The following is a 21,197-nucleotide window of genomic DNA, read 5'->3' as shown; positions in this document are numbered from 1 at the left end:
TCCATTTTATTTTATGACCCCTTGCCTTTTTGTTTCTCAAGCCACAGGAAAAGAACAGTGCTTCCTAGAGAGAGGGGAAAAAAAAAAAAGACCCCTAAGAGATCAGTCACGCACTCTTCACTCACTCAAAGCTGTCACTCAGGAAAGCTTTGACAGTATGGCAACAATATTGTGATTATCTGGGTCTGGGAATATTTTAAAAGAAGTTTCACCAAATTTCTTGTTGCTTTCTCTCTGTTTTCCTCCTCCCCCTTTCCCTCCTAATCACGGGTGTAATTATAATCATGCTTTCTAGTGCCACTCTGATTACGCATCTTTGCATCTTTTTGGATCTGTGCGGTTTTCCATTACAAGCCGTACATTAAGAGATTTATCTCTTGGCCAGGCAGCTTTTTGGAGGCTGTGATTTGGCATGGATGCGGCTTAGCCTGGCAAAGAGTTGTTGGACAAACAATACCTGGCAACAGCGCTTCTATTTTACATGTGCGGGCGTAGAGAGAGGTGCTGGATGGAACTGTTGCCTGTCAAGCCTCCTCAGTAGAGCGAGCCCTCTGCGAAACTGAGGCGGGAGAGAGGGTCCCATCCGCGCAGCCTGAGCCCCCGGCGGGGGTCTTCGACGATTAATTGTTACGTTTCGGTGCCTGCCCGCTGCTCCTGGAGGTTTTTCTCCCGAGGGGGCCGCCCCCGCCCCGCAGCCCCCCGGGATCCGCGCCCGCCGTGGGCGCCCCCGCCGCGGTGCCGCCCCGCGCCCCTTCTCCCCAAGTCCGTCGGTTCGAGCCCCGGCTGGGGCTGCCACCGCACCGCCGCGGACGGCGGGGGCCGTTCTGCCCCCCTCTCTCCTGTCACGCCGAAAGCCATCAGACGCGTCGCGCCCAGGTGAAAACCTCTAGCCCGCAGGAGCGTGCCCCCCCCCCCCCCCCCCCGCCCCATAGCGCTGACAGACACCGGCTCCCCTCCGCTGCAGCGCAGAGCGGTGAGGAAGGGGGTGTTGTGTGTGGCTGGGGGGAGTTTACCCCCACGCCGCGGAGCTCTGGGTGTCCCGTTACGCGAGTTGTGGTGGCAGCGGAGGGCAGGAGCCCATGCCCGGCGGCGGAGCTCAGCCTGGGGCGGCGGGAAGGGGCAGATACTCACTGTGAAAGAAGCTGCGCCCATGGGTCATGTCTGTTCCTTACACAAGGGGCTTCGGTCTCCACTAATTCCATTTAGATACGGGAGGACTTCCAGTGGCGGGGAGAGGATGGAAGTAGGAAAAGAAAAAGAAGAAGAAGAAGAAGAAGAAAAAATAATAATCCCGAAGCCCACACACAGCAGAGCGGAGCAGCCCTTCCTCTCGCTCGCTCTCCCTCACCGCCTTCAAATAATCACCGCCGGCTCGATCCCATCACACCCGAGCTACCATCAGCACCACCAGAAGCGTTGCATCGCGGCGGCGGGCAAGGCGGCGGCGGCGGCGGTGGCCCGCGCATCCAGGTGCCGGCGGGCGGCGGCGGCGGGGCGAGCCGAACCCCTAGTCACCAGTTTCGTACAAAACCAAAAGCAGATCGAAGCATTTCCTGCAGGACTCCGAGCCCAGCGACTTCCAGCCCTTCGGCTTCTTTTGATGCATTGAAGAAGGGATTAATGGGTCCGTCATCAGCTCCCTGTGCTTGCTCCTCTGAAGGGGTGGGGGCGGGCAGGAGGGAACCCAAAGAGGAGGGGTGGGGGGAAGAAAGATTTACCAAATAGGGGATTTAGTCATATTTGTGTGCAATGCGATCCTTATTAGAGAAGAAATCCTTTAAAATCGAACAAATCCATTTTTGCAAAACCCTCTCCCTGCGCGTAGCATAGTATCAAGTGGTAGCAGCGGCAAGAGGCTGAAAACACATTGCACCGTTTGAAATCCTCTCGGGAATGGATGGAGCGAGATAGAGATGGAAGAGGATAGAGAGATGTCCCCTCACTTCTCCACTCCAGGGCGAGAAGAAGAAGAAAACCCTGGAGACTCTTCCATTCATTCAGTGCAGGGGAAGGGGAAGGGGAGGGGAAGGGCGGGAGGGTGGCGGTGGTGGGGAAAGAATGATTTCAAAACTGGGAAAGGAAGAGTAAGAGGAGAAGGATCGTTTCCCCTCCCCTAATCAGTTCATGGATCAGACAAAACGCTCGTGAGTTCCTCCTTGAACTGCACCTGCCAAAAGGAAATTGAAAAGATTTTCCCCTTTGAGAGGCGACTTCTCCATTTACACACCCCCATACACGCACGCACACACACACACACACACAAAAGGGAGCAATAAAAGTTTAGCGGCTAATCCTCCGGCCGCAGATAGAATGATTGCCTCTTCCAATCAGCCCAGAGACGACAGCAAAATCTGTCCCTTTCACTCCCCCCTCCCCTTCTCAGGCTGATCTTCCTCTCCAGCTACATCCCACCCCAAACACCCATCCGTTTGACGAGGTTGCAGAGTGCTAGCGGCCAGGGCGGGAAGGGAGGGGGGAGAGTAGAGTAGGGAAAACATATTAATAATAAGAGAAATGAGAGGAGCTGAAATGATCTCAGCGAAAAAAAAAAAAAAAAAACAAAAAAAAAAACAAGAGAAGAGGAGGAGTGCATGGAGAGAAAGAGCAGCGTCCCCCCTTGGCCCCGGGAGCCGGCCCTGCTGCAGGGCCGCGGCAGCCGGCCACTGCCTCCCGCAACGCCGCGGTCCCCGCACCCCCCGGCCCGGGCAAGGGGAGGGCGGCGGAGATAGAGATGGGGAGGCGAATAGCACTACGGGGGCGGCGGGGAGGGGAAGATCGGTGCCACAGGAGTGCGAGGGGAGCAGGATGGGATTCCCCCGGTCCCCCTGCACCGCTGCTGCGGCGTCCTGGCTGGGGCACAACAGGCGCGGGAGAGCCGCCACCGCCCCCGCGGGGATGGGGGGGGGCACAGCCGGCGGACCTGGGTCGCGGGGCACCCCACGGGGTCCCCACGCCACAGCCAGCACCTCGGAGTTCGGGGCGCGCCCGCTCCTCTTTGCCCGCACCTGATGCTTACGCCGGTTGCAACGAGAGAAGTGTGTCTGGAAGCGCGCAGCCGGAGCGGGGAGGGGGGGAGGTCGGAAGGGTTTTGGGGAGGAGGCTGGAAATCAATTAAAAATCAAATACAGTCCAGGCTCCACCTTTGCGCGGGTGAGGAAAGGCAAAAGAAGGGGCGAGCGCAGGTCAGACAGAGGCGATCGCTGCTGGCAGAGGCGGCCCCCGCCGCCGGGCGCACGGGGGGGGTGCGCACCCGCGGAGCCGGGCTGCCCGCGGGGTCAGGGCCCCCAGACGGCCGGCTATCGGCTGCCGGTGGGCGCTAATTACGTAGCGGGGCGACCTGTTGTCTTTAGGGCACGTTTTTAATGAGGCGGGTCCCTCTGCTCCCTCTGGGACAGCACTGAACCGCGCAACTGCTATTCCAGAAGGTGAAGGATGAGGAAGCCTCCGTTGGTTTTTTTTTTTTGGTATATCGTCGTGTTTTAACAAAGAATCTCAGGGGTTTTTTTTTTAGCCTGTGGATTGTCTGTTCTGTGCTCTGAAATCAAGAGTATATCTGCCATCGATGCTTACGAATGCAGACAGCAATAGCGGCATGCACATTAAGATAAATCTGAGGTGATCTGGGCTAGCAGAATTCATCCATTCAACTAGCCGGCCAGCCATCACCCCAGCCATCCAGACTTTGAGCATTCAAAAACGCTCAGAAAGGCACAGGATTCAGCTACAGGTCTCTGCAGTAAGCTCCTTACAGTAAAGAATATAGAGGATGTATGACTCCATGAAAGGATTCACCTGTTTTCTGTAATCTGTCTTGCCATTAGCAGCATTGTCTGCAGCTGTTAATCTTAATAAACTGTCCTACTCCGCTTTCTAACCCTCTCAGCACTTTCTCTGACCTTCCCTATTCTCTCCCACCTCAAGTTAAAGAACTTCATTTGTGCAGTAATTGCAAGTCATCTGGTTTATCCATAGGATAAACGTCTATAATACAGATGTGCAGTATGCTTTAGTCAAGCAACAGTAAACTAAAAAAAGATACTGTTGAAAACAGTCATAGGAGTGTTTATAGACAGTCAGATGTTTCTTCTGCAGGATGAGGCAGACATCCATATGGCTAAGTTTCAAGTTATAGTTACTTAAAAAAAAAAAAAAAGGTTATAGAATAAGTAGGCACAAAGCAGCTGATTTTGCTGTTCTGAGAAAATGTGCTGTGTCACATCATATAACAGCAAGCTTCAACATTTTTCCTTTTCTGAAATAGGATGTTTTCATCTTTAAAGATCTTAGATCTCTTTTGGTTGGCATTCTTAATGTTAAGGACATTGTTGCAATAGTATTGGCAAATAGCACGTGGTACATACCAGGTATGTTTAAAATATGCCAAAATGTAATCAGTCACTGTCGTTACGGAGTGAGACCTCAGTGACCATTGCCAGTTCTGCTAATGAGAGCTTAAGGGGATATCTCAGGATCTATGTAGCTGGGTGCTTAAAGCTTGTTTAAATGTGTGTATAAGCAAGCACACGGGGTTTGTAAGTTAGAGACTGGTCAAAATCACTTTCTACCTCAATAGATCTCCGTCCTGTAGAGAGTCTGAAATATTGAACTTCATACAAGTACTGAAGTCTTCACCGCCACCTTTTTTGTTTGATGTCTCATTTTGTGGCAAAATCTGTTTATATGAGTTTTGGTAAATACTCTTTCTGAAAAGGTAGTAGCTCACCAGCCAGCATGCACTTTTCACTACCATAGTTTTGTATGGGTAAATATTTATATACTTAGTGTGTATTTTATGCATCTTTATTTCACCAATATATCATATTTCTACCCTTATATTTCTACTAGGCAGTAAAATAAAAATGGGAGAAAGGGATTAACATTTAATAAATCATGAAATGTAAAAAAAAAAAATTAATGGAAAAGAATAGTGACTATAAACAATTGTCTCAAATGACATCTTAGTATTGTTTGGAATCCTTTGGATTTTACTTGGTAAGAGTCCTATTGATTTTTAAATGGGTTTAAGTTTTTCTGAAGTTTTAAGTTTTGCATTTTCCTTAGAGTAAGAACATTGCCTTATTTTATTACATGGAATGACAGCTACACTTTTAGATTAGAAAGGTACTTTTATTAGTTCTTTATTGGATGTCAGCTGAAATCTTATTTTTAAAAATAAGCAACACAACCAAACACAATTATGTTCCTTGATTCAGTACATAAAAAGTTATCCTTTGTAGTTTTAAACCATCCATTACATGGTAATCTCTTCATATAGCACATTCTGTCAGGCTCTGTCTTCCACATTCACAGCTAAGTTTTTCTATTGGTTTTTATGGGAGTTTGTTTGAACCTAGAACATTTTATTCAGCAAGATATAAAGCACTTCCTTCCTGTGGTCAAACATCTTTAGGCTAACCTAAGACACTGATCAGCCTGAGGATGGTTAGCATAGCTGAAAGGAGATCAACCATTTGGAGGCCAATTTAAGCACTATGGAACATTTTCAAATTGAGATTACAAAATGAAAAAAAGACAAGTATGAAAATATTTCTAACAGTTTTGTCAGAAACAGTCATGTACAGTCTCCTATTGAGACCTAAGTGAAGGACTGGACACTTTCCTTTAATGGAAAGAAGGAAAGCTTTTGCCTCAGAACTGTGTTATGCTGGTGTTCCAATCACAAGAAAAAAAAATATCTGCCTTGCTTCTCCCCTTCTGTGGTTAATTGATGTGTTTATATGAAAAATAGAAGTAAATCCTGGAGAACTGCCTGAGCCAGGGGTATTGGACCAAATGACCTCCAGAGGTCCCTTCCCACCTCATCCATTACATGTTTCTGTGATTCTGTAAGTGAGCACTGAGGGACAATGGAGCACAAAGGAAGGAATAGTTTCATTTTTTATGGTTATTGAGAAAAAGAAATTCCGTAATATTCAGGATTGAATTAGCCTGCTTTCATTTGTAACATATAATAGAATTAGGCAATATATCTGGATTATTTTCTCCTTGAACTGGAGGAGATTATTCAGTCTCAGTTAAAAGTTCCCCAATGTGGAGACAGGTAAATTGTCCCTGTACCTTTCTCTGTTAAAATTTTTCTTATGAAACCAGCATTTATACCTTTTCTTGGCCGTTTCAGATAGCGTTGTCCTATCCCAGCTCTGCCGTTGACTACTGTTCTAACTACGCCCCCTAATAACTAAGTTAATTAATTCCCCTTTGTGTAGATAAAAGACTTAAAGGATTCAAAGTAGCCATGAGTTACTCCCACATTCCTACTGAAAGACTCCTCGAACCGCAAGAAACAGCGAAGTTCTGAAATGCAGGAGACATTGCCTTCCTGATTTATGGAGAGCAATCTACCCATCTGAGGGTGGAAAAGAAGAAATGAGAGCGCGATATTTCACTTCTCCACACTTTTTTAAAAACAGTGTGAATTCCATGCTGACGTATGTAATCACAGATGCATTTTTTGTCACGATCTCTTTGTGAATGGGTTTTGTAGCTAGAACGTAGCAGATCCAAACTACAGGCTCAGAATAATACAGCTATACACAGTGTGACATTTGGAAACACTAAAATGAGCCATCAAGATGATCAGCACATCTACGTTCGTGTTTTAGTTCAGATTAGGAATGTGATTTTGAAGTGAATCTTGCAATTGCCCCCACTTACCGTATTTTGGATTGCAAATTGGAGCAGTCTTGAGTGTGTGAGCTGTATTACTTATGGATGAAACTAGACTGAGAGATGTGTTGCAGGAGCAGAGTGTTTTCCAACTTCTAAAGGGCATGCAGTCCATGGGAACAGAGTAAAACTGATGCTAAATAAATACTCCTTAAAACAGATACAGAGAAGGCATGGACATCTCAGTATCAACCGTTTCACCTTTCAGATAAGCTTCTTTTGCACTGAGTTACTTATTAATGTGGACTTACCCAATATTTCTTTCAACTAGAATAGAAGCTGAAACAAGAAAAACTGAAATACGCTCCATTCTTTTTGTGCTGAAACACCTACCGAGAGGCATAATATATACAGACACTGGTCCCTGTTGGATATCAGGATAGTGGCACCTTTTGGTCCCTTAAAACAAAATCTATTCTCTCATTATCCATTTTCTGGGCATTTGCAGACCCGTCTCCTGTAAGTGCAGGAGGACTCTAGGTCTCTACCCTCCAACAAGACTTTCCTGAACACAACACAGTTAGAACACGTCTTCTCACAATCTTTTATTGGAAATTGATGTGTGTTTCCCTTCTACAGGCTAGTCTGGATGATAATACTTAAATATAAGAAGAAAGCATTTTAAAAATGAAAGAAGTAAAAATTGATACTTTTTATCTGCAGAGTTACTCATAATTAGCCTAGGATTTACTACGTGCAATTTGGATTTACACAATACCCCATGATTTCAATGAGATAATAGATTTCTCTTCTACAGGATGCTTACTTTTTGGTTTGGGTTTTGTTTTGGGGGTTTTTTTTGTCTTTTCTTTTCTTCCCATTTGATTTAGTATCGCTCTGAAATGGAATGAATTAAAAAGTATTGGTTGTGCAATACAGGAATTGGCAAGGTTGCCTACTGTACTCAGTTTTCTTTGGTTTATCTAGAGCAGTGGTCTGCAAAATGGGGGGAGATTGTGCACTCACAGGGTGCACAATAAAATCCATAGGTGTGCGAGACGACAATATTTTTTTGCACAATTATTAAACAAAATTAAGAATATTTTTAAAAATAGTGTTTATTTCATCTTTAGCTCATCCTTTTTAATTACTATTGTTGTATATGTTTTATAATGTACAAATACATTAGTGCAGTGGTACATGTATATAATTTATAAATGAATAAATATACATATACTGGGGGTGCATGCTCAAAAATCTTTTACTGATAGGGGTTCGCAATCAAAAAAGCTTGGAGACCACTGACCTAGAAAATCAGTGCCAACTATCCTCTCTGGAACAAATGATACTTGTAGAAGTGCTAGCCAGGATTCCAATTTTTAGTCTGAGATATGTTTGGCACTTAAATTAAGGATTTCAAGAACCTTTGATTTTACCATTTAAAGAATAAGGGTCACTCCTGACAGAATTTCTAAGTACAGAATATGGTGGGGTTTTTTGTAATTCACATGTTGGTGAGTTGCTCTATGAATTAAACATAGACATATTGCTATCTGAAAGAGCTCTTGAAATCCCATGCTTTTTATTGGCAAAATCTGGAAGAAAGCTGTTAAACAGGAATATTTGAAAATATTTTCTCCTTTCCAACTCATCCAGTAGGAATTTTGCGATTACTATTCTGTGGCCAAAATAATTCATGCTAAGAAAAAAAAAAAAAAGAATGAACAAGAAAAAAATGATAAATAATCAGTTTTCAAACTACTGTAAGAGTACATGAATCTCATGGTAAATCTTTCCCAAGATTATATTCTGTATCATTGATCACAGACTAAGAATCTGAAGGCAACGGTGGAAGATAAACCATGGGAATATGCTTAATATACTGAAATGTCAGAAGTTAAATTAATTTTAAAATGGATAACTTACTCCTTACAAAACTTCTATAACTCACCACTCAATGAAAATTTATGCTACTGGCATTTTTTCTAAAGAATATCTTCCAGCTAGTTTCCACACAATGGTCATGTTGTATGAAAGTTAAAAGGTCTCATTTACATAGATCAGTCTAATCAAAATCAATAATATTACAGTAAGAAAGTTCTATTAAATTTTATTACCACAGAATATTGACTGGCTCACTTTTGAGATGGAAGACTCAGATATTTATATCACAGTTAAGGGTGACCCTTTAAACCTGTTGACCACCATATAATCAATAATTGGTATAATAAATTAATATCTATTGCAAAATCAAATGCAACACTGTTTTCAGCCAAATGTTGTTGAGCAAATGCATTAAAGAGTTAAAACTATCTGATATTCATTATGAAGTAATAAATTACAAATATATCATTATATATTAGGGTAAATATTTTAACAGTCCTTCTGTAATAACTTTACTATTAAACCTGCTACTTAATACTCAGAAAAACTATGTTAGATTCAAGAACAATATGATATTAAAGAATCTGAAGAATTATTAAGAATGATTCAAAATGTTTATATACCTACCTATTTTTAAATCCTGAAAGTAATCCCTTGGGTGGGAAAATATGCTCCTCTGTGATTCATATTTACACAAACAAAAGTTTGTGAATTTTTCAAACTGCAAAATATCTAGGCCTTCTTTCACTTTTATATCCTAAACTATGTTTCACATTTTTAAATCTTCCTAAAATCAATTGCTACATAAATGCATAAACATAGTCATATGCATATGCAGAATTTTGGAATTAGGTATTCATAATTTTCTTTATCTTCTGTAATGAAGACTAGAAATAAGTCAACTTTGAGGTTTCTCACTTCATTTTTTTTGAACTATGCCAATTCAAGTGTGAATACTCATACAAATCAGAGCATTCATTTCCATATTTACTGGAATTAAAAGGAGGCCTTACAGAGATTTTGCTCAATCCCGAAAAAAGCGGGGGGGAATAAACCTCCCCGTATGATGCCAGCTGTAGAAAATGTTAATCCAAAGTGAAAGCATCTGATAAAACTACAAGGCTCCAAAGTGGAGGAGGGAAAAGTAAATTGTAGAATGTATTTCTCAATAAAATCAAGTGACTGCATACTCCATAGAAGGACTCCAGTGGCTGTAGATAGCCAACAGAAGCTGCTGATGAACTGCAGGAACTTTCTGCTCACACAAGTAAGACAGTTCTGGGCCTTGTTCCTGTTGCTCTTCTGAAGAACTTTCCCTATCATCTTTAATTAGTTATTTGCAGATACGGTAAGAGAACATTCATTTGCCTATTGGTCTGCCATGTGTGAATAGAAAACGTTTGGATAACTATTGTGGTAATAAATTATAGCCTAATGATGGATGCAATTGGGACCTCATCACAATTTGCAGTTAAAGTAGGCTCTATAGCCATATTCTGGTGACATTAAATATTATCTGATTGATCTGCACTTACCTCTGGACCATCCTATTGCAGCTTTCCCTGCAGTCTTTTTCCTATAGCTGTATTTAGGGCAAATATATCCAAATACCAAATGGGAGTCCCACCTGAAAACTGCCTTTAAAAACAATGTGATGTATGTAGGGACTGTATGTACTTATTCTTCATTGCATCTTAAGGCAAAGTTTAATTTACTTATAAGGATACTTGCATGTTTCCCTGAAATTCATTTAATATTCACTTTGGCATTAACAAAAGAAATGACCTCCTTACTAAGACAAAACAGCACCTTTTCTCCTACCTAATATTATGGGATCTTAAAAGAATTAATTGGAAAGTTCAACTAATTTTTATTTCATTAGTATTCTTGCAGAACACATGATTAAATGCGTTTTTTCCAGAGGTTTGCTAAGAGGAATGAATTTACATTTTAAGACAAACACTTTTTTTTACACTAGGGAGGTAGGGTAGGTCATCTTTATTATTAGTTATTGTTAGGTACCATGAAAATATCCATTACTGTAGACCTGGTTAAAAAAGGGCACTTATTTATTACCTCTTAGAGAAAAGGAATTGGAATGCTGCATGCAGTTTGCTAACTGCAAGTCCAGAGAAGGGCCATAAAGATGATTAGAGGGCTGGAGCACCTCTCTCTGTGAGGACAAGCCGAGAGAGTTGGGGTCATTCAGCCTGGAGAAGAGAAGGCTCCAGGGAGACCTTATAGCAGCCTAACAGTACCTAAAGGGGGCCTACAGGAAAGATGGGGACAAACTCTATCAGGGAGTGTAGTGATGGGACGAGGCGTAACAATTTTAAACTGAAAGAGGGCAGACATATTAAATATTAGGAAGAAATTCTTCACTGCGAGGGTGGTGAGGCACTGGAAAAGGTTGCCCAGAGAAGCTGTGGATGCTCCATCCCTGGAAGTGTTCAAGGCCAGGCTGGATGGGGCTTTGAGCAGCCTGGTCTAGTGGGAGGTGTCCCTGCCCATGGCAGGGGGTTGGAACTAGATGATCTTTAAGGTCCTTCCAATTCTAACTGTTCTATGATTCTATAAAAGAGGAAGAGTTATACAGGAACACAGAATTAGAAGCAGAAACCTAGCTTTGTCAGCAGATGTAAATCAACAAAATTTCACTGAAGATGTTGGATACACATTTATCAGTCCAAATGAAGTCCTATTTTAATTACTAGCTTCTAGATTAACACATAGTTTAGACTTTAATTGTATTGTTCTGTTCTTAATCTTGAGGCGGGGAGAAAACAAGGGATGGAAAGAGTAAATATATGAAGGCGAGTGTGACGTACTTCTAATGGAGATACTTGGGTATGAATGGACAACATTGCAGTCTTAACTTTTCTCAGCTAAAAGTGATTCATTAAAAATAATCAAAAATCCAGGAAGCTCCACTATTAAGTATCGCATCAAGACCTGGCACTAGAAATCTAAATACTTCTGAGGACTTGAATTCATGTGAAAGAAGTACTCAGAGAAAACCTCCACCAGGATAGGATCCATTCAGGATGATATCACTCAGCTTACATCTTTCATGAGGTGCTTGAGTTTTAAACACGGTGACCGTAAGTGAAAAGCGAATCACGCTGAGGTTCTCAGCAACACAAGCAAATTCATAGTGGTAGCGTCCCCAAAATGGAGACAGTGACCTGAGTAGAACATGAAAATTGCTCCAAAGAGTCACTGCCCCAGCAGCACCTACACAAGTGGAGCTGGCGACTGCTGCTTCAGGGAGTGTTCGTTAGCACCCCAAATGTCTAGAAGAGACTCTTCCCTGTGTATCTGTACTTGTTTTGTCTGGGATAGATTTAATTTTCTTCTTCATAGCTTGTATGGTGCTGTTTTAGATTTGTGACTAAAACAACATTGATAATACAGGGATGTTTTGGTCATTGCTGGGCAGGGTTTACACAGCCTCACGGCCTTTTCTGCTCCTCACACCACCGCACCAGCGAGCGGGCTGGGGGTGCACAAGAAGTTGGAAGGGGACACAGCCGAGACAGCTGACCCCAACTGACCAGAGGGATATTCCATACCATATGACGTCATGCTCAGCAATCAAAACTGTGGGGAAGAAGAAAGAGGAAGGGGGTGTGTGTTCAGACTTAAGATGTTTGTCTTCCCAAGTAACCATTATGCCTGATGGAGCCCTGCTTTCCTTGGAGGTGGCTGAACTTGCCTGCCCATGGGAAGTAGTGAATGAATTGCTTGGTTTGCTTTGCTTGTGTGAGCAGCTTTTGCTTTACCTGTTACATTGTCTTTATCTCAACCCACAAGTTTTCTCACTTTTACCTTTCCAATTCTCTTCCCCATCCCACTTGGGGAGGGTGAGCCAGCAGCTGTGTGGGGCTGAGCTTCTTGCTGGAGTCAAACCACAACAGTATCACGTGTGGTTCACACAGCCAGTCCCTGTCTATAATGGCACAGGACACATCGTTGCCACGTCTGTCCTTACTTGGGTCTTTTTACTGCTTCCAAAAGCCAGTTGCCTTATGTAGGAGCCTACTTTATTAATGCCTGAAGTTATCTAGGGTGTTTTTCTTGTTCTGCATACATGGGAATTTCACTTTTAGGAGGTTGGCATCAAAATACTCTAAATGAGGCAAAATGATTGTATTACACTTTAGGACAAAACGTTAGTAGGTATTAAGGTTGTAATTTCTCCAAGAAAATAGCTATATAATACAGAGTCCTTCCTTGACTATTATTTATATCAGTAATTTTTTACCAGGTGAAAACTTTTCTCAATTTCTGGTTTAAAATGCATGTCCTGTCATTTAAGTTCTATAATACTTCTTCATAGTTAAGAAAAATATGTTAAAACCCAGCATTTTTATTATACATTTCCTGTAAAATGCAAACTATTTCTTTCCAAGGGCTGGCCTCATGGAAAAATAGTCAGCTGTCTATAAAGTCACAGCTAGGGAAAAATTTAGTATCATTAGGTCAATAATGTTAAAATTAGCTTTGATTTCAATCTTTTGTATAGCCTTTCATTTACAGTGCACATAAGCAAATTTTCACTGAGGTCTTCATGGTTAAACGAATAGTATGCACTTGCACATGACAGTTTTTTAAATTACAGTTCAGTTTACTCAGTGTATTTTGCATCAGCTTTCTAAAATGAATAGCCTCAAGTTTAGTTATTCTGTTTTAAAACTGCCAAACATTATTAGTTAAGCAGAGAAGCAGTTCAAAAAGTAATTAATTCCAGGGCTTAGAGTAAACTGCTATTTTAATTAAAAGAGCACTAAATACTAATGTCCTGCTTCGTTGTACTTAGAACATGAAATAAAAAGTCTAAATCAGTTACATTTAATACCCTTTAAATATAAGTTGGAATATATTAAAGGCACATGTCCTGGTCTTGCTTTTTAGAAACTGACTCAAAAGAAAAAAATCAGAAGTTAGAGAGATCATATAGCGTATTTCTTGTTTATGCTGTGCCATTTTTGTTATTGATTCTCTCCCAAATTGTGCTGAGCAGAAAAATCAGCTGGTACATAATAGGTCTTTTCAACATATTCATATTGTATAAGATGCCAGGCCTCAGTTGTATCATTATGACAATTGCCACCTATAGGTCCACAGAAGGTATAAGGTCCAGAACACTTCTCATCTGAAGCTGTGGAGTAGTGCTTTCTATGCTTTGTAAATTTACAGCTTCTCTGAGTTGTCCAAAATTTAGGTTATATGCAAGGAAGGCACTCTACCTGTGAAGAAACAAGAGTTTAGGCAGTTTGGTTTCTACTACAATTTGACAATCGCCCATTTGGTGATTCTGTCTCTGCATGGAGCGCTGAAAGGCATGGCTGCTCCCGAACTAGCACTGACTTCCAAACAGGAACCTCCAACAGGATAATCACCATGGCCTGAAGGATCTTGAGCTCTGTGTGCCACATCACTGTCTGAGCACTGCTTGGGTCTAGCTCAGGCATCTATGTACGAAGCTCCTTTGCACAACATAATCTGCGTTATTACTTATGCCTGTCATGCTTATCTCACCTCATAGCTGAAGCGCAGCAGTGCAGTAAGCGTCACTACAAAACTTCACATGTGGAGAAAATTCCAGCTTGTGCAAGATTTAAAAGGCACGTATTTTTGACAGGCTTGTCAGACAGACCAGGGTTGTCCTTCCATCTCCAGGATACTTGACTTTCCCTATAATTTCTAATCTAATTGCTACTTTATGGCCGGAGCCCAGGGAAACTAAAAGGTCAATTCAAATTTTGGGGAGGAAGACACAGACAACAGGCTTACTCTTGCAGTAAAAAATAAATAATCAAAACTCTGTTGTAGACTGCAGGTCTAGCCAGATAAAGTTGAAGAAACTGACACAAGGTTTTATCATCACTATGAAGCAAGGACAGAAAAAACTCCTCTTTCTTCTCAGCTACGAGGTTCATCTCTTTGACCTTGTCTTCTCTAATTAAAGAGTTGGACAGGAAACCTTTATCTGGAATCTGAGAAATCTTGGTTCAAGTATTTTTTTTCCTGATTCAGACTGCATATTTAATCTAGAGGTACTGCATCCTTAGTAATTGTCAAGGTGTTTACCATGACCTGTTGTTTTACTTAGAATCGTAGAATCATAGAATCATTCAGGTTGGAAAAGACCCTTGGATCATCGAGTCCCACCATCAACCCCACTCTACAAAGTTCTCCCCTACACCATATCCCCCAACACCACATCTAAACGACTTGTTTACTTTTCCTGGAAAATCCAATGCTGGACAGAAGAAACTTTTCCCAAAAGATGTTTTCTTGAAACTAGCTCATTGCCCCAGTAAGTTTCACTTCAAGAAGTCATTATATTTTAATAAAAAAAACCCCAACAAACGAACTACTTTCTTCTGTCAAACTGCTGCACTGAAAAAATGCTAGCACTTCCAAAATATAAGATAATATGTTCACAAGCTAGAAAAACCAAAGCACAGCATTCCACTGCATACTCAAGACAATGAGATATCAAGTACTCAAATTATGTCAGTCACACTAATTTGTGCAACACAAAAACTGTGTTGGACAATCCATGAGGCTTCTTCAGCTCAGGTGGCTGGTAGGAGAGACTGAAACACTAAGTATAAAACATAAATATCCATACCAAGAGCATTATTGAATTTGGTCCTGAATTTATATTACCAGCAGAGATACCCAGAGAGGGATGTTCAATCATTCATTCTCTGCTCAGAGAATGAGTTTAACTATTCAATGAGTTGGCCATTTACTGATCCCAGGATCAGTGAAACTTGCTTTTGATGTACTGCATGTTTGAGTAACTGTTCTTTGCCTACAGATAAAATTTTTTGTCATCTTTTTTATGGGAGAAAATTTTATCAGGGTTATCATGGTGTTATATGAGACAATTTTTTGCAAGCTACACTATTGTCATGTGACATGTTAATATTGGCCCAGTGTTACTGATATGAGCACATATCCTGGATGGTGCATCAAGGCTTATCTTGAGTTTTTCCAGCATTTTCAATTTTAAGGTCCATTTCCAGTTTGTTATACTTTTCTAAGCTTTATCCATTTGTGTGGACTTTTTCTGTCAAGTATCTGATTCTATCTTCATACTTTGTAAAAATGTCAAAAATGGTTCAGCCATTTTTCAGTCTGATATAAAGGAAAAAAGAATATCTGCTAATTAATTCTTTATCTTTATGATAATGATTTTACTGAATAAAATTATAGAGACCTTATTTTAAATAGAAGGATATGAATTTAAGTTAAATTTCTAATGCCTTATACAAATAACAAAAGTAGTAAAAGTCTACCCAAGAGACTGAGAAGCACATTAAGGCTATCTTCCACCCAGTAGGAAGGAAAGAGGAAAAAAGATAGATGAGAAAAGACTAACACATAACTGAAAGTATACTTCTTCTAGATGGTGCTATTGCTTCGGTCTTGTGGAAAAAAAAATCTTTTAAGAAAAAAATAGATTGTGATAATTGAATTAGGGTCTATACTACTGTTACACAAACAAGGGATATTATTAGGTTATCAAATAATCTCACATATAGCATACCTAACTTCTGAATATATATAATATTTCTGTTTCCAGATACTTTTAAGATAATTTTCAATTTTACACATATTGCCATAACTAAATTACATTGCAGTAATTAACAATATTAATTGGATTTCATCTTTCAAATTTATACCAAAATGAGCCTTTTCCCACAGAAAACGTGCCTTTTTCCACTGACAATATTAAAAGGTTTGAAAGCCAGAAAAGACTCATAGAACCCTCTGAGATCTGTGTGTACGTGTTACTAATCATGTTACCTGCACAGCGATCAGAAATGAACGAGGTCTCCAAAGGTCAAAAAGGAAATGGACTAAATCAGAGAAGTGTTCTTTATAGAAGTATTTACATTTATTAGCATTTATAGCATACTAATCAGTTCCTAACAATCAGAATGTGTTCCCTTCTGTTCAAATGCCTAATTTATTTATATGGATTTAAGAATAAAGGCTTCACTGGTAATAAATTGAGGGATCCAGTAGTATAAGTGTTCAGAAAAGCTGTAGTTCAAAATCACTTACCTGGCAAAAGTCCCAGGAAGACAGCACTGGTGTCATCTATTCAAAACATTATATGGCTCCATTACTGCAGTCTGTGAGCATCTCAAAGCTTTTATTATATTTCTTTTCAAATCTTCATAGAATCATAGGAAAATAAAGCTGAGAGGGACTTTAAGAGGTCACTGAGTTCTCTGGCACAAGGCAAGATGAACTATATTTTTGTCATTCCTGAAGATGAGCTATATATTTGTCATTCCTGATACACGTTTGTGTAGCCAGTTCTTTAAAATCTCTAATAAAGGAGATAACAAAGTCTTGATGGACAATTTCTTTCCATGCTGCAGTGACCCTATTACTACAAACAGTTATGCTAATATCCAACCTGGGTCTTTCTGGATGCAAATCCACTGTATACTGACAAAATGCCGTGGGCCAGCTGAGCTTGTTTCGGCATCACGAGACTCTGGGCTTACACTGCTCTGGGTGCAGTGGTGCTGCTCGGTTGAAGCTTCCCCTAGTAAGGGAACTAGATTTGTCACGTTTAAACATTATGATCGGTCTAGTCTTTGGCTCAAAGAGAGATCACAAAAAAAGAGTACAAACCAGAGGTATCCCAAAACATAAGCTGCGGGCTTGACGCTCATAGTACCTCCCTCCAAACTACCTGCAGAGGAACCCTTTGCCAAACTACTGTTTATATGTGGGATACTTTTTTTTCTCGCAGTTTGACTTCAGTTACACCATTTATGCTGTTGGTGGTATAGGATATAATGTGACACCACACACCTGAGACATTTGGGGTGCCAAGTATTCCTTCCTCATTTCCCTCCTGGCTGCTCAGTGCAGCACATGACACAATGCCCCCCACTATGGCTCACCTTGCCTGTTTTGATTGCTGCTTCTAATCAGAGTTTGGTTCTTATAGCAGACTTCTGCATAAAGCTTTAATAAGCAAGAAAAAAGACAGATCACAAAGTAAGCACAAAGGTCTTTATGACTTAACCACAGCATATAATATTAAGGTACAGTCTAGCACAAGGGCCTGTGATCAGAACATACTTGCTGGAATCTAAATAATTCCCAGATAATCCCTAAATTTTCTAATAAATTTCAGGAACAGTCAGATGATTGCATTCCTGAAAATAATAAAGGAATAATCCTCGTAAATCATACCAGTTCACTTTCAAAATATTTAGAAACTCGCCTGTCATACAGAAAGGGAGAAATCACAGGTGATAACATTTCTGAGATCATTCAAAAGTTAATTCAAGAGTGCTCTGAGAGTTATAGTCTGCCTATCCTGTTGTATGACTACTGTGTTACAAAGTTTATACCGTCCTTAGCTTTTCTTTGAAATGTACGTTTGAAAATGGACCCAAATTCATCACTAAGTTTTCTTTACCCTTGTAAAATAAATTATCTCAATTAGAAAAAACCTATTAATCAGGTTTAATTTTCACAGTATATCTGAACTGAATAAACATATCACTCATTTCATTTAATGAAATGCTGTATTTGCCAAAAAAGTCTACCAAAAGCCACATTCACATTCTCAGTTATAAGATTAAAATTTTAATAGGATTAGCATTGGATTTCATACTACATTCAAAATCAGAAATACATAATGTAGTGGAAAAGGAAATGTGTTCATTTAGTTTCCATTGCTTCATAGCTTAATAAAAAAGCGACAGGCCAGATATATAAGACATATATATAAGGCAGATACAGATAATATATAGAGAATATGCAAGAACACGATTTTTTTTATCAGAAAAAGAAGTAGATAAATTCTATGTATTGGTTTTTATCCCAGAGGAGGTGCGTATGTTCCCTCTCTGAAACTATTCTTTATGGATGAGTTTAAAGTACTGCTTAAACTGGAATTGGTACTAGAGGAATAAAAAGTGACATTAGCAATGCCAGCTTGTGAAAGAAACATGGATAATGATTTAGGTAACTATAGATCATCCTGAGCTCTACAGTGGGCAAAATGGTAGAAACAAGAGGAAAAGGTGACTTGAGGACAAATACAGCATGCTACAAAGAATCAACACAGCTTTTGTAAAAGAAAACCATGTCTGATGCATCCACCAGGATTCCCCAAGACATTAATAGACTTGTGAGAAAGTAAAAGGCAATTCAGTTAATAGATCATTCTTGGCTTTTCAGTATATTCTATACAGAAGTTCTTAAGTAAACTAAGACGTCAGAGACACCGGGTGAGATTTTCGCCTACTGAGAAACAAAATATGGAAATAAATGATCAGTTATCACAATTATAGGGACTTCTCAGAGGAACCTTTTGGGGTGTCTTTTTTTTAAATATGTTCACAAATAAATCTGAAAATTATAAGAGTAATGATGTGATATTACTTGCTGAGAATACAAAATCACACAGAAGAGTCAAAGCTGAATGTGAAGCATTACAAAAGAACCTTATCATATTTGGAAGAAGCCTCAGGAAACTGGAAGATAAAGTAGCAGATTAACTCAAATGAGATAATACAAGGTAGTTAATTAAAAAAAAAATAATCACCCAGTGACACACAGTTACAGATTCTACTTTATTATGATGAATGAAAGAGCTCTTGAAGCTTTTGTAGGTAGCTCTGAAAATATCAGATAGAATTTTCAGAAGGCAAAATGAGTGTTAGCCATGATCAGGAACAGAAAAAAGAACAAAATAGGCAACTTGGTTAGAACGCACATTCTTACATGCTGCCTATGGTCCCGTTCATCCCATTTCAAAAAACTTAACATTAACATGAAAAAATATGCATCAAAAGATAGGAAGCTTGTTGAGAGAAATAGAGTAGCTTCTATAGGTTTGAAGAGAGAGTACTGACAACAGGTATGATGGGGGCCCCACAGAAATATTAGTGACATGAAGTGGGTGAATTGGGAAAGTTGGAGGGTAAATACCTGATTTCCTTTTTTCCTTTAAGAAATTGCACTTGTTGATTGTGAGAGACAGGATATTGAACAAGATTTTGGTTTGATGCAATGCATAATTTTTTAAAATATTCTTACTACGATGCTTTTCAGTCTCTGTTTAAAAAAAATGCATGTCAAAATATCATTTTCATGCAATCTGTATGATAAGTCTGAAAAGAAGGAAATTTTTACCTGGACTTGGTCACATCACATGAATTGCTGGCCAAGTACCAGTATGTGCTGGTACGGGCTTCCAAAGGGTGATGCTGATTCTTTCAAAGTTAGCTGCTTCACCTGCTTAAACCAGCTGCTGCAAATGACCCGAAAGATTCTTCCTTTTTTCCCTGTGTATTCTCAAGCAGGTCATAAGGACTTGAAGATGTTCAGATTCTCAAGTCCCACGGAAGTTCTGCCAAGCAATCTTCCTCTGCCTTGGTGACCACAGAGCTCTTGCAATGTTTGAGGCTTTCTGAGGTGCTTGAAAGTCCCAAGGGCTCTCTTGGCTAAGCATCCTTCCTGGAGTTTCTGGAATCCCTGATTTAACACTGAGCAGCTACAGACTCTGGAAATCCTGACTTCCAAACTCACTGTCAGTACACCAGTAATGTCTCACAGCCTGTGCCTATTCTGCAATTTGGGTAAGAACCTGTAGCTGGTTACACAGCTTTAGTACTTAAAAGATACACTCAATTATTTGGTCTGATTCATTTACATTCCCAAAGGCAAAATCTTAGCTTATATTTAATCGATATAGGGATCGAACTATTAATTCTACAACTCAGGTCTGCTACAAACTGCTGTGAAGAGTGGAGAGAAACTGTACCCAACCCCCCCAAAAAAAACCCAAATCCAACAGATCAATACTAATTTTACAGAACTTTACAGAAAAGTAAAAAGTCTGGCTATAATAAAATCTGCATTTTGAGCAAAATCTTTTCTGTTTCACAATCCTGAGTAAAAAAGATCGTGTTTAAGTTTTGTCTCTTATCATAATGCCACACTAAAAAGCCATATTTAAAAGAGAAAGAATGGAATTCACTTGTATTGTAGGACTCAAGGTGCAAAAGGAAAGAAATGCAATTCTTTCAGAAGTTTTACTGTTACTTAGTCCACAATGCACTCCGCATTTATGTGTGTTCCTATGCACTGAATGAATGATATTCCCAAAATCTTGCTATAACAACGATATATGATGTAATACTCTTAGCTATACATTAGAAAAAAACCTATTTAAATTCTTGGTTTCAAAACCACTCTCTCATCCTTAATCACAGTCTGAATTTCCTTTCTTTTCTTGATTTATCATGGACCCATATCTGATATTCGTGTTTTCCTCTCTGCTTAATTACAGAGTTACCGGATTTTTCTTTTAAACTACTTTAGGTTTGGACACTGCAGTTTGGATGGGAGAAAGTTTTCTATTTGTATGACTGAATAAATGAAGAGAGAACAGAATAAAAACAAAAATAAAAGCATGATGAAGACACCAGCTAGTATGTTTATTTTGTTATGTTCTTTACAGATGTCATAGATGAAAGGGAGCATTTGCTCCACGGTGAATCCGACATTTTTGAGAACTGCATTATTAATGTTTGGCCATATTCCTGAATAATCAGAACTCTTTCTGCAGTGTCTGTCACAACTTTGCTTTCATTGTTCTACAGCAGAAGAGGAAGCCCCTTCTCTCT

The 21,197-nt window shown here is 40.1% G+C and overlaps 1 protein-coding gene across 5 annotated transcripts in view; it reads right to left on the bottom strand.

Annotated features, from left to right (window-relative positions):
* NETO1 (neuropilin and tolloid like 1) overlaps positions 1-3,114 on the bottom strand; it is a 73,264-nt gene extending 70,150 nt beyond the window's left edge. For 2 of the 5 annotated variants that reach the window (XM_063326435.1, XM_063326433.1), the window contains exon 1: positions 1,132-2,346. In XM_063326435.1, coding sequence (XP_063182505.1) covers positions 1,132-1,159 — 28 coding nt within the window. In that variant the 5' untranslated portion in view covers positions 1,160-2,346. Of the gene's footprint in view, positions 1-1,131; positions 2,352-3,005 lie in introns of those variants that run through there. The other 3 variants (XM_063326434.1, XR_010069991.1, XM_063326436.1) reach the window with 3 other exon arrangements.
* Positions 3,115-21,197: the final 18,083 nt, after the last annotated feature.

The sequence above is a fragment of the Chroicocephalus ridibundus genome, chromosome 2, assembly GCF_963924245.1.
Source record: "Chroicocephalus ridibundus chromosome 2, bChrRid1.1, whole genome shotgun sequence".
NCBI lineage: Eukaryota > Metazoa > Chordata > Aves > Charadriiformes > Laridae > Chroicocephalus > Chroicocephalus ridibundus.
The sequence above is the reverse complement of the archived record's forward strand: the minus strand, read 5'-3'. Positions and strand labels throughout refer to the sequence as shown.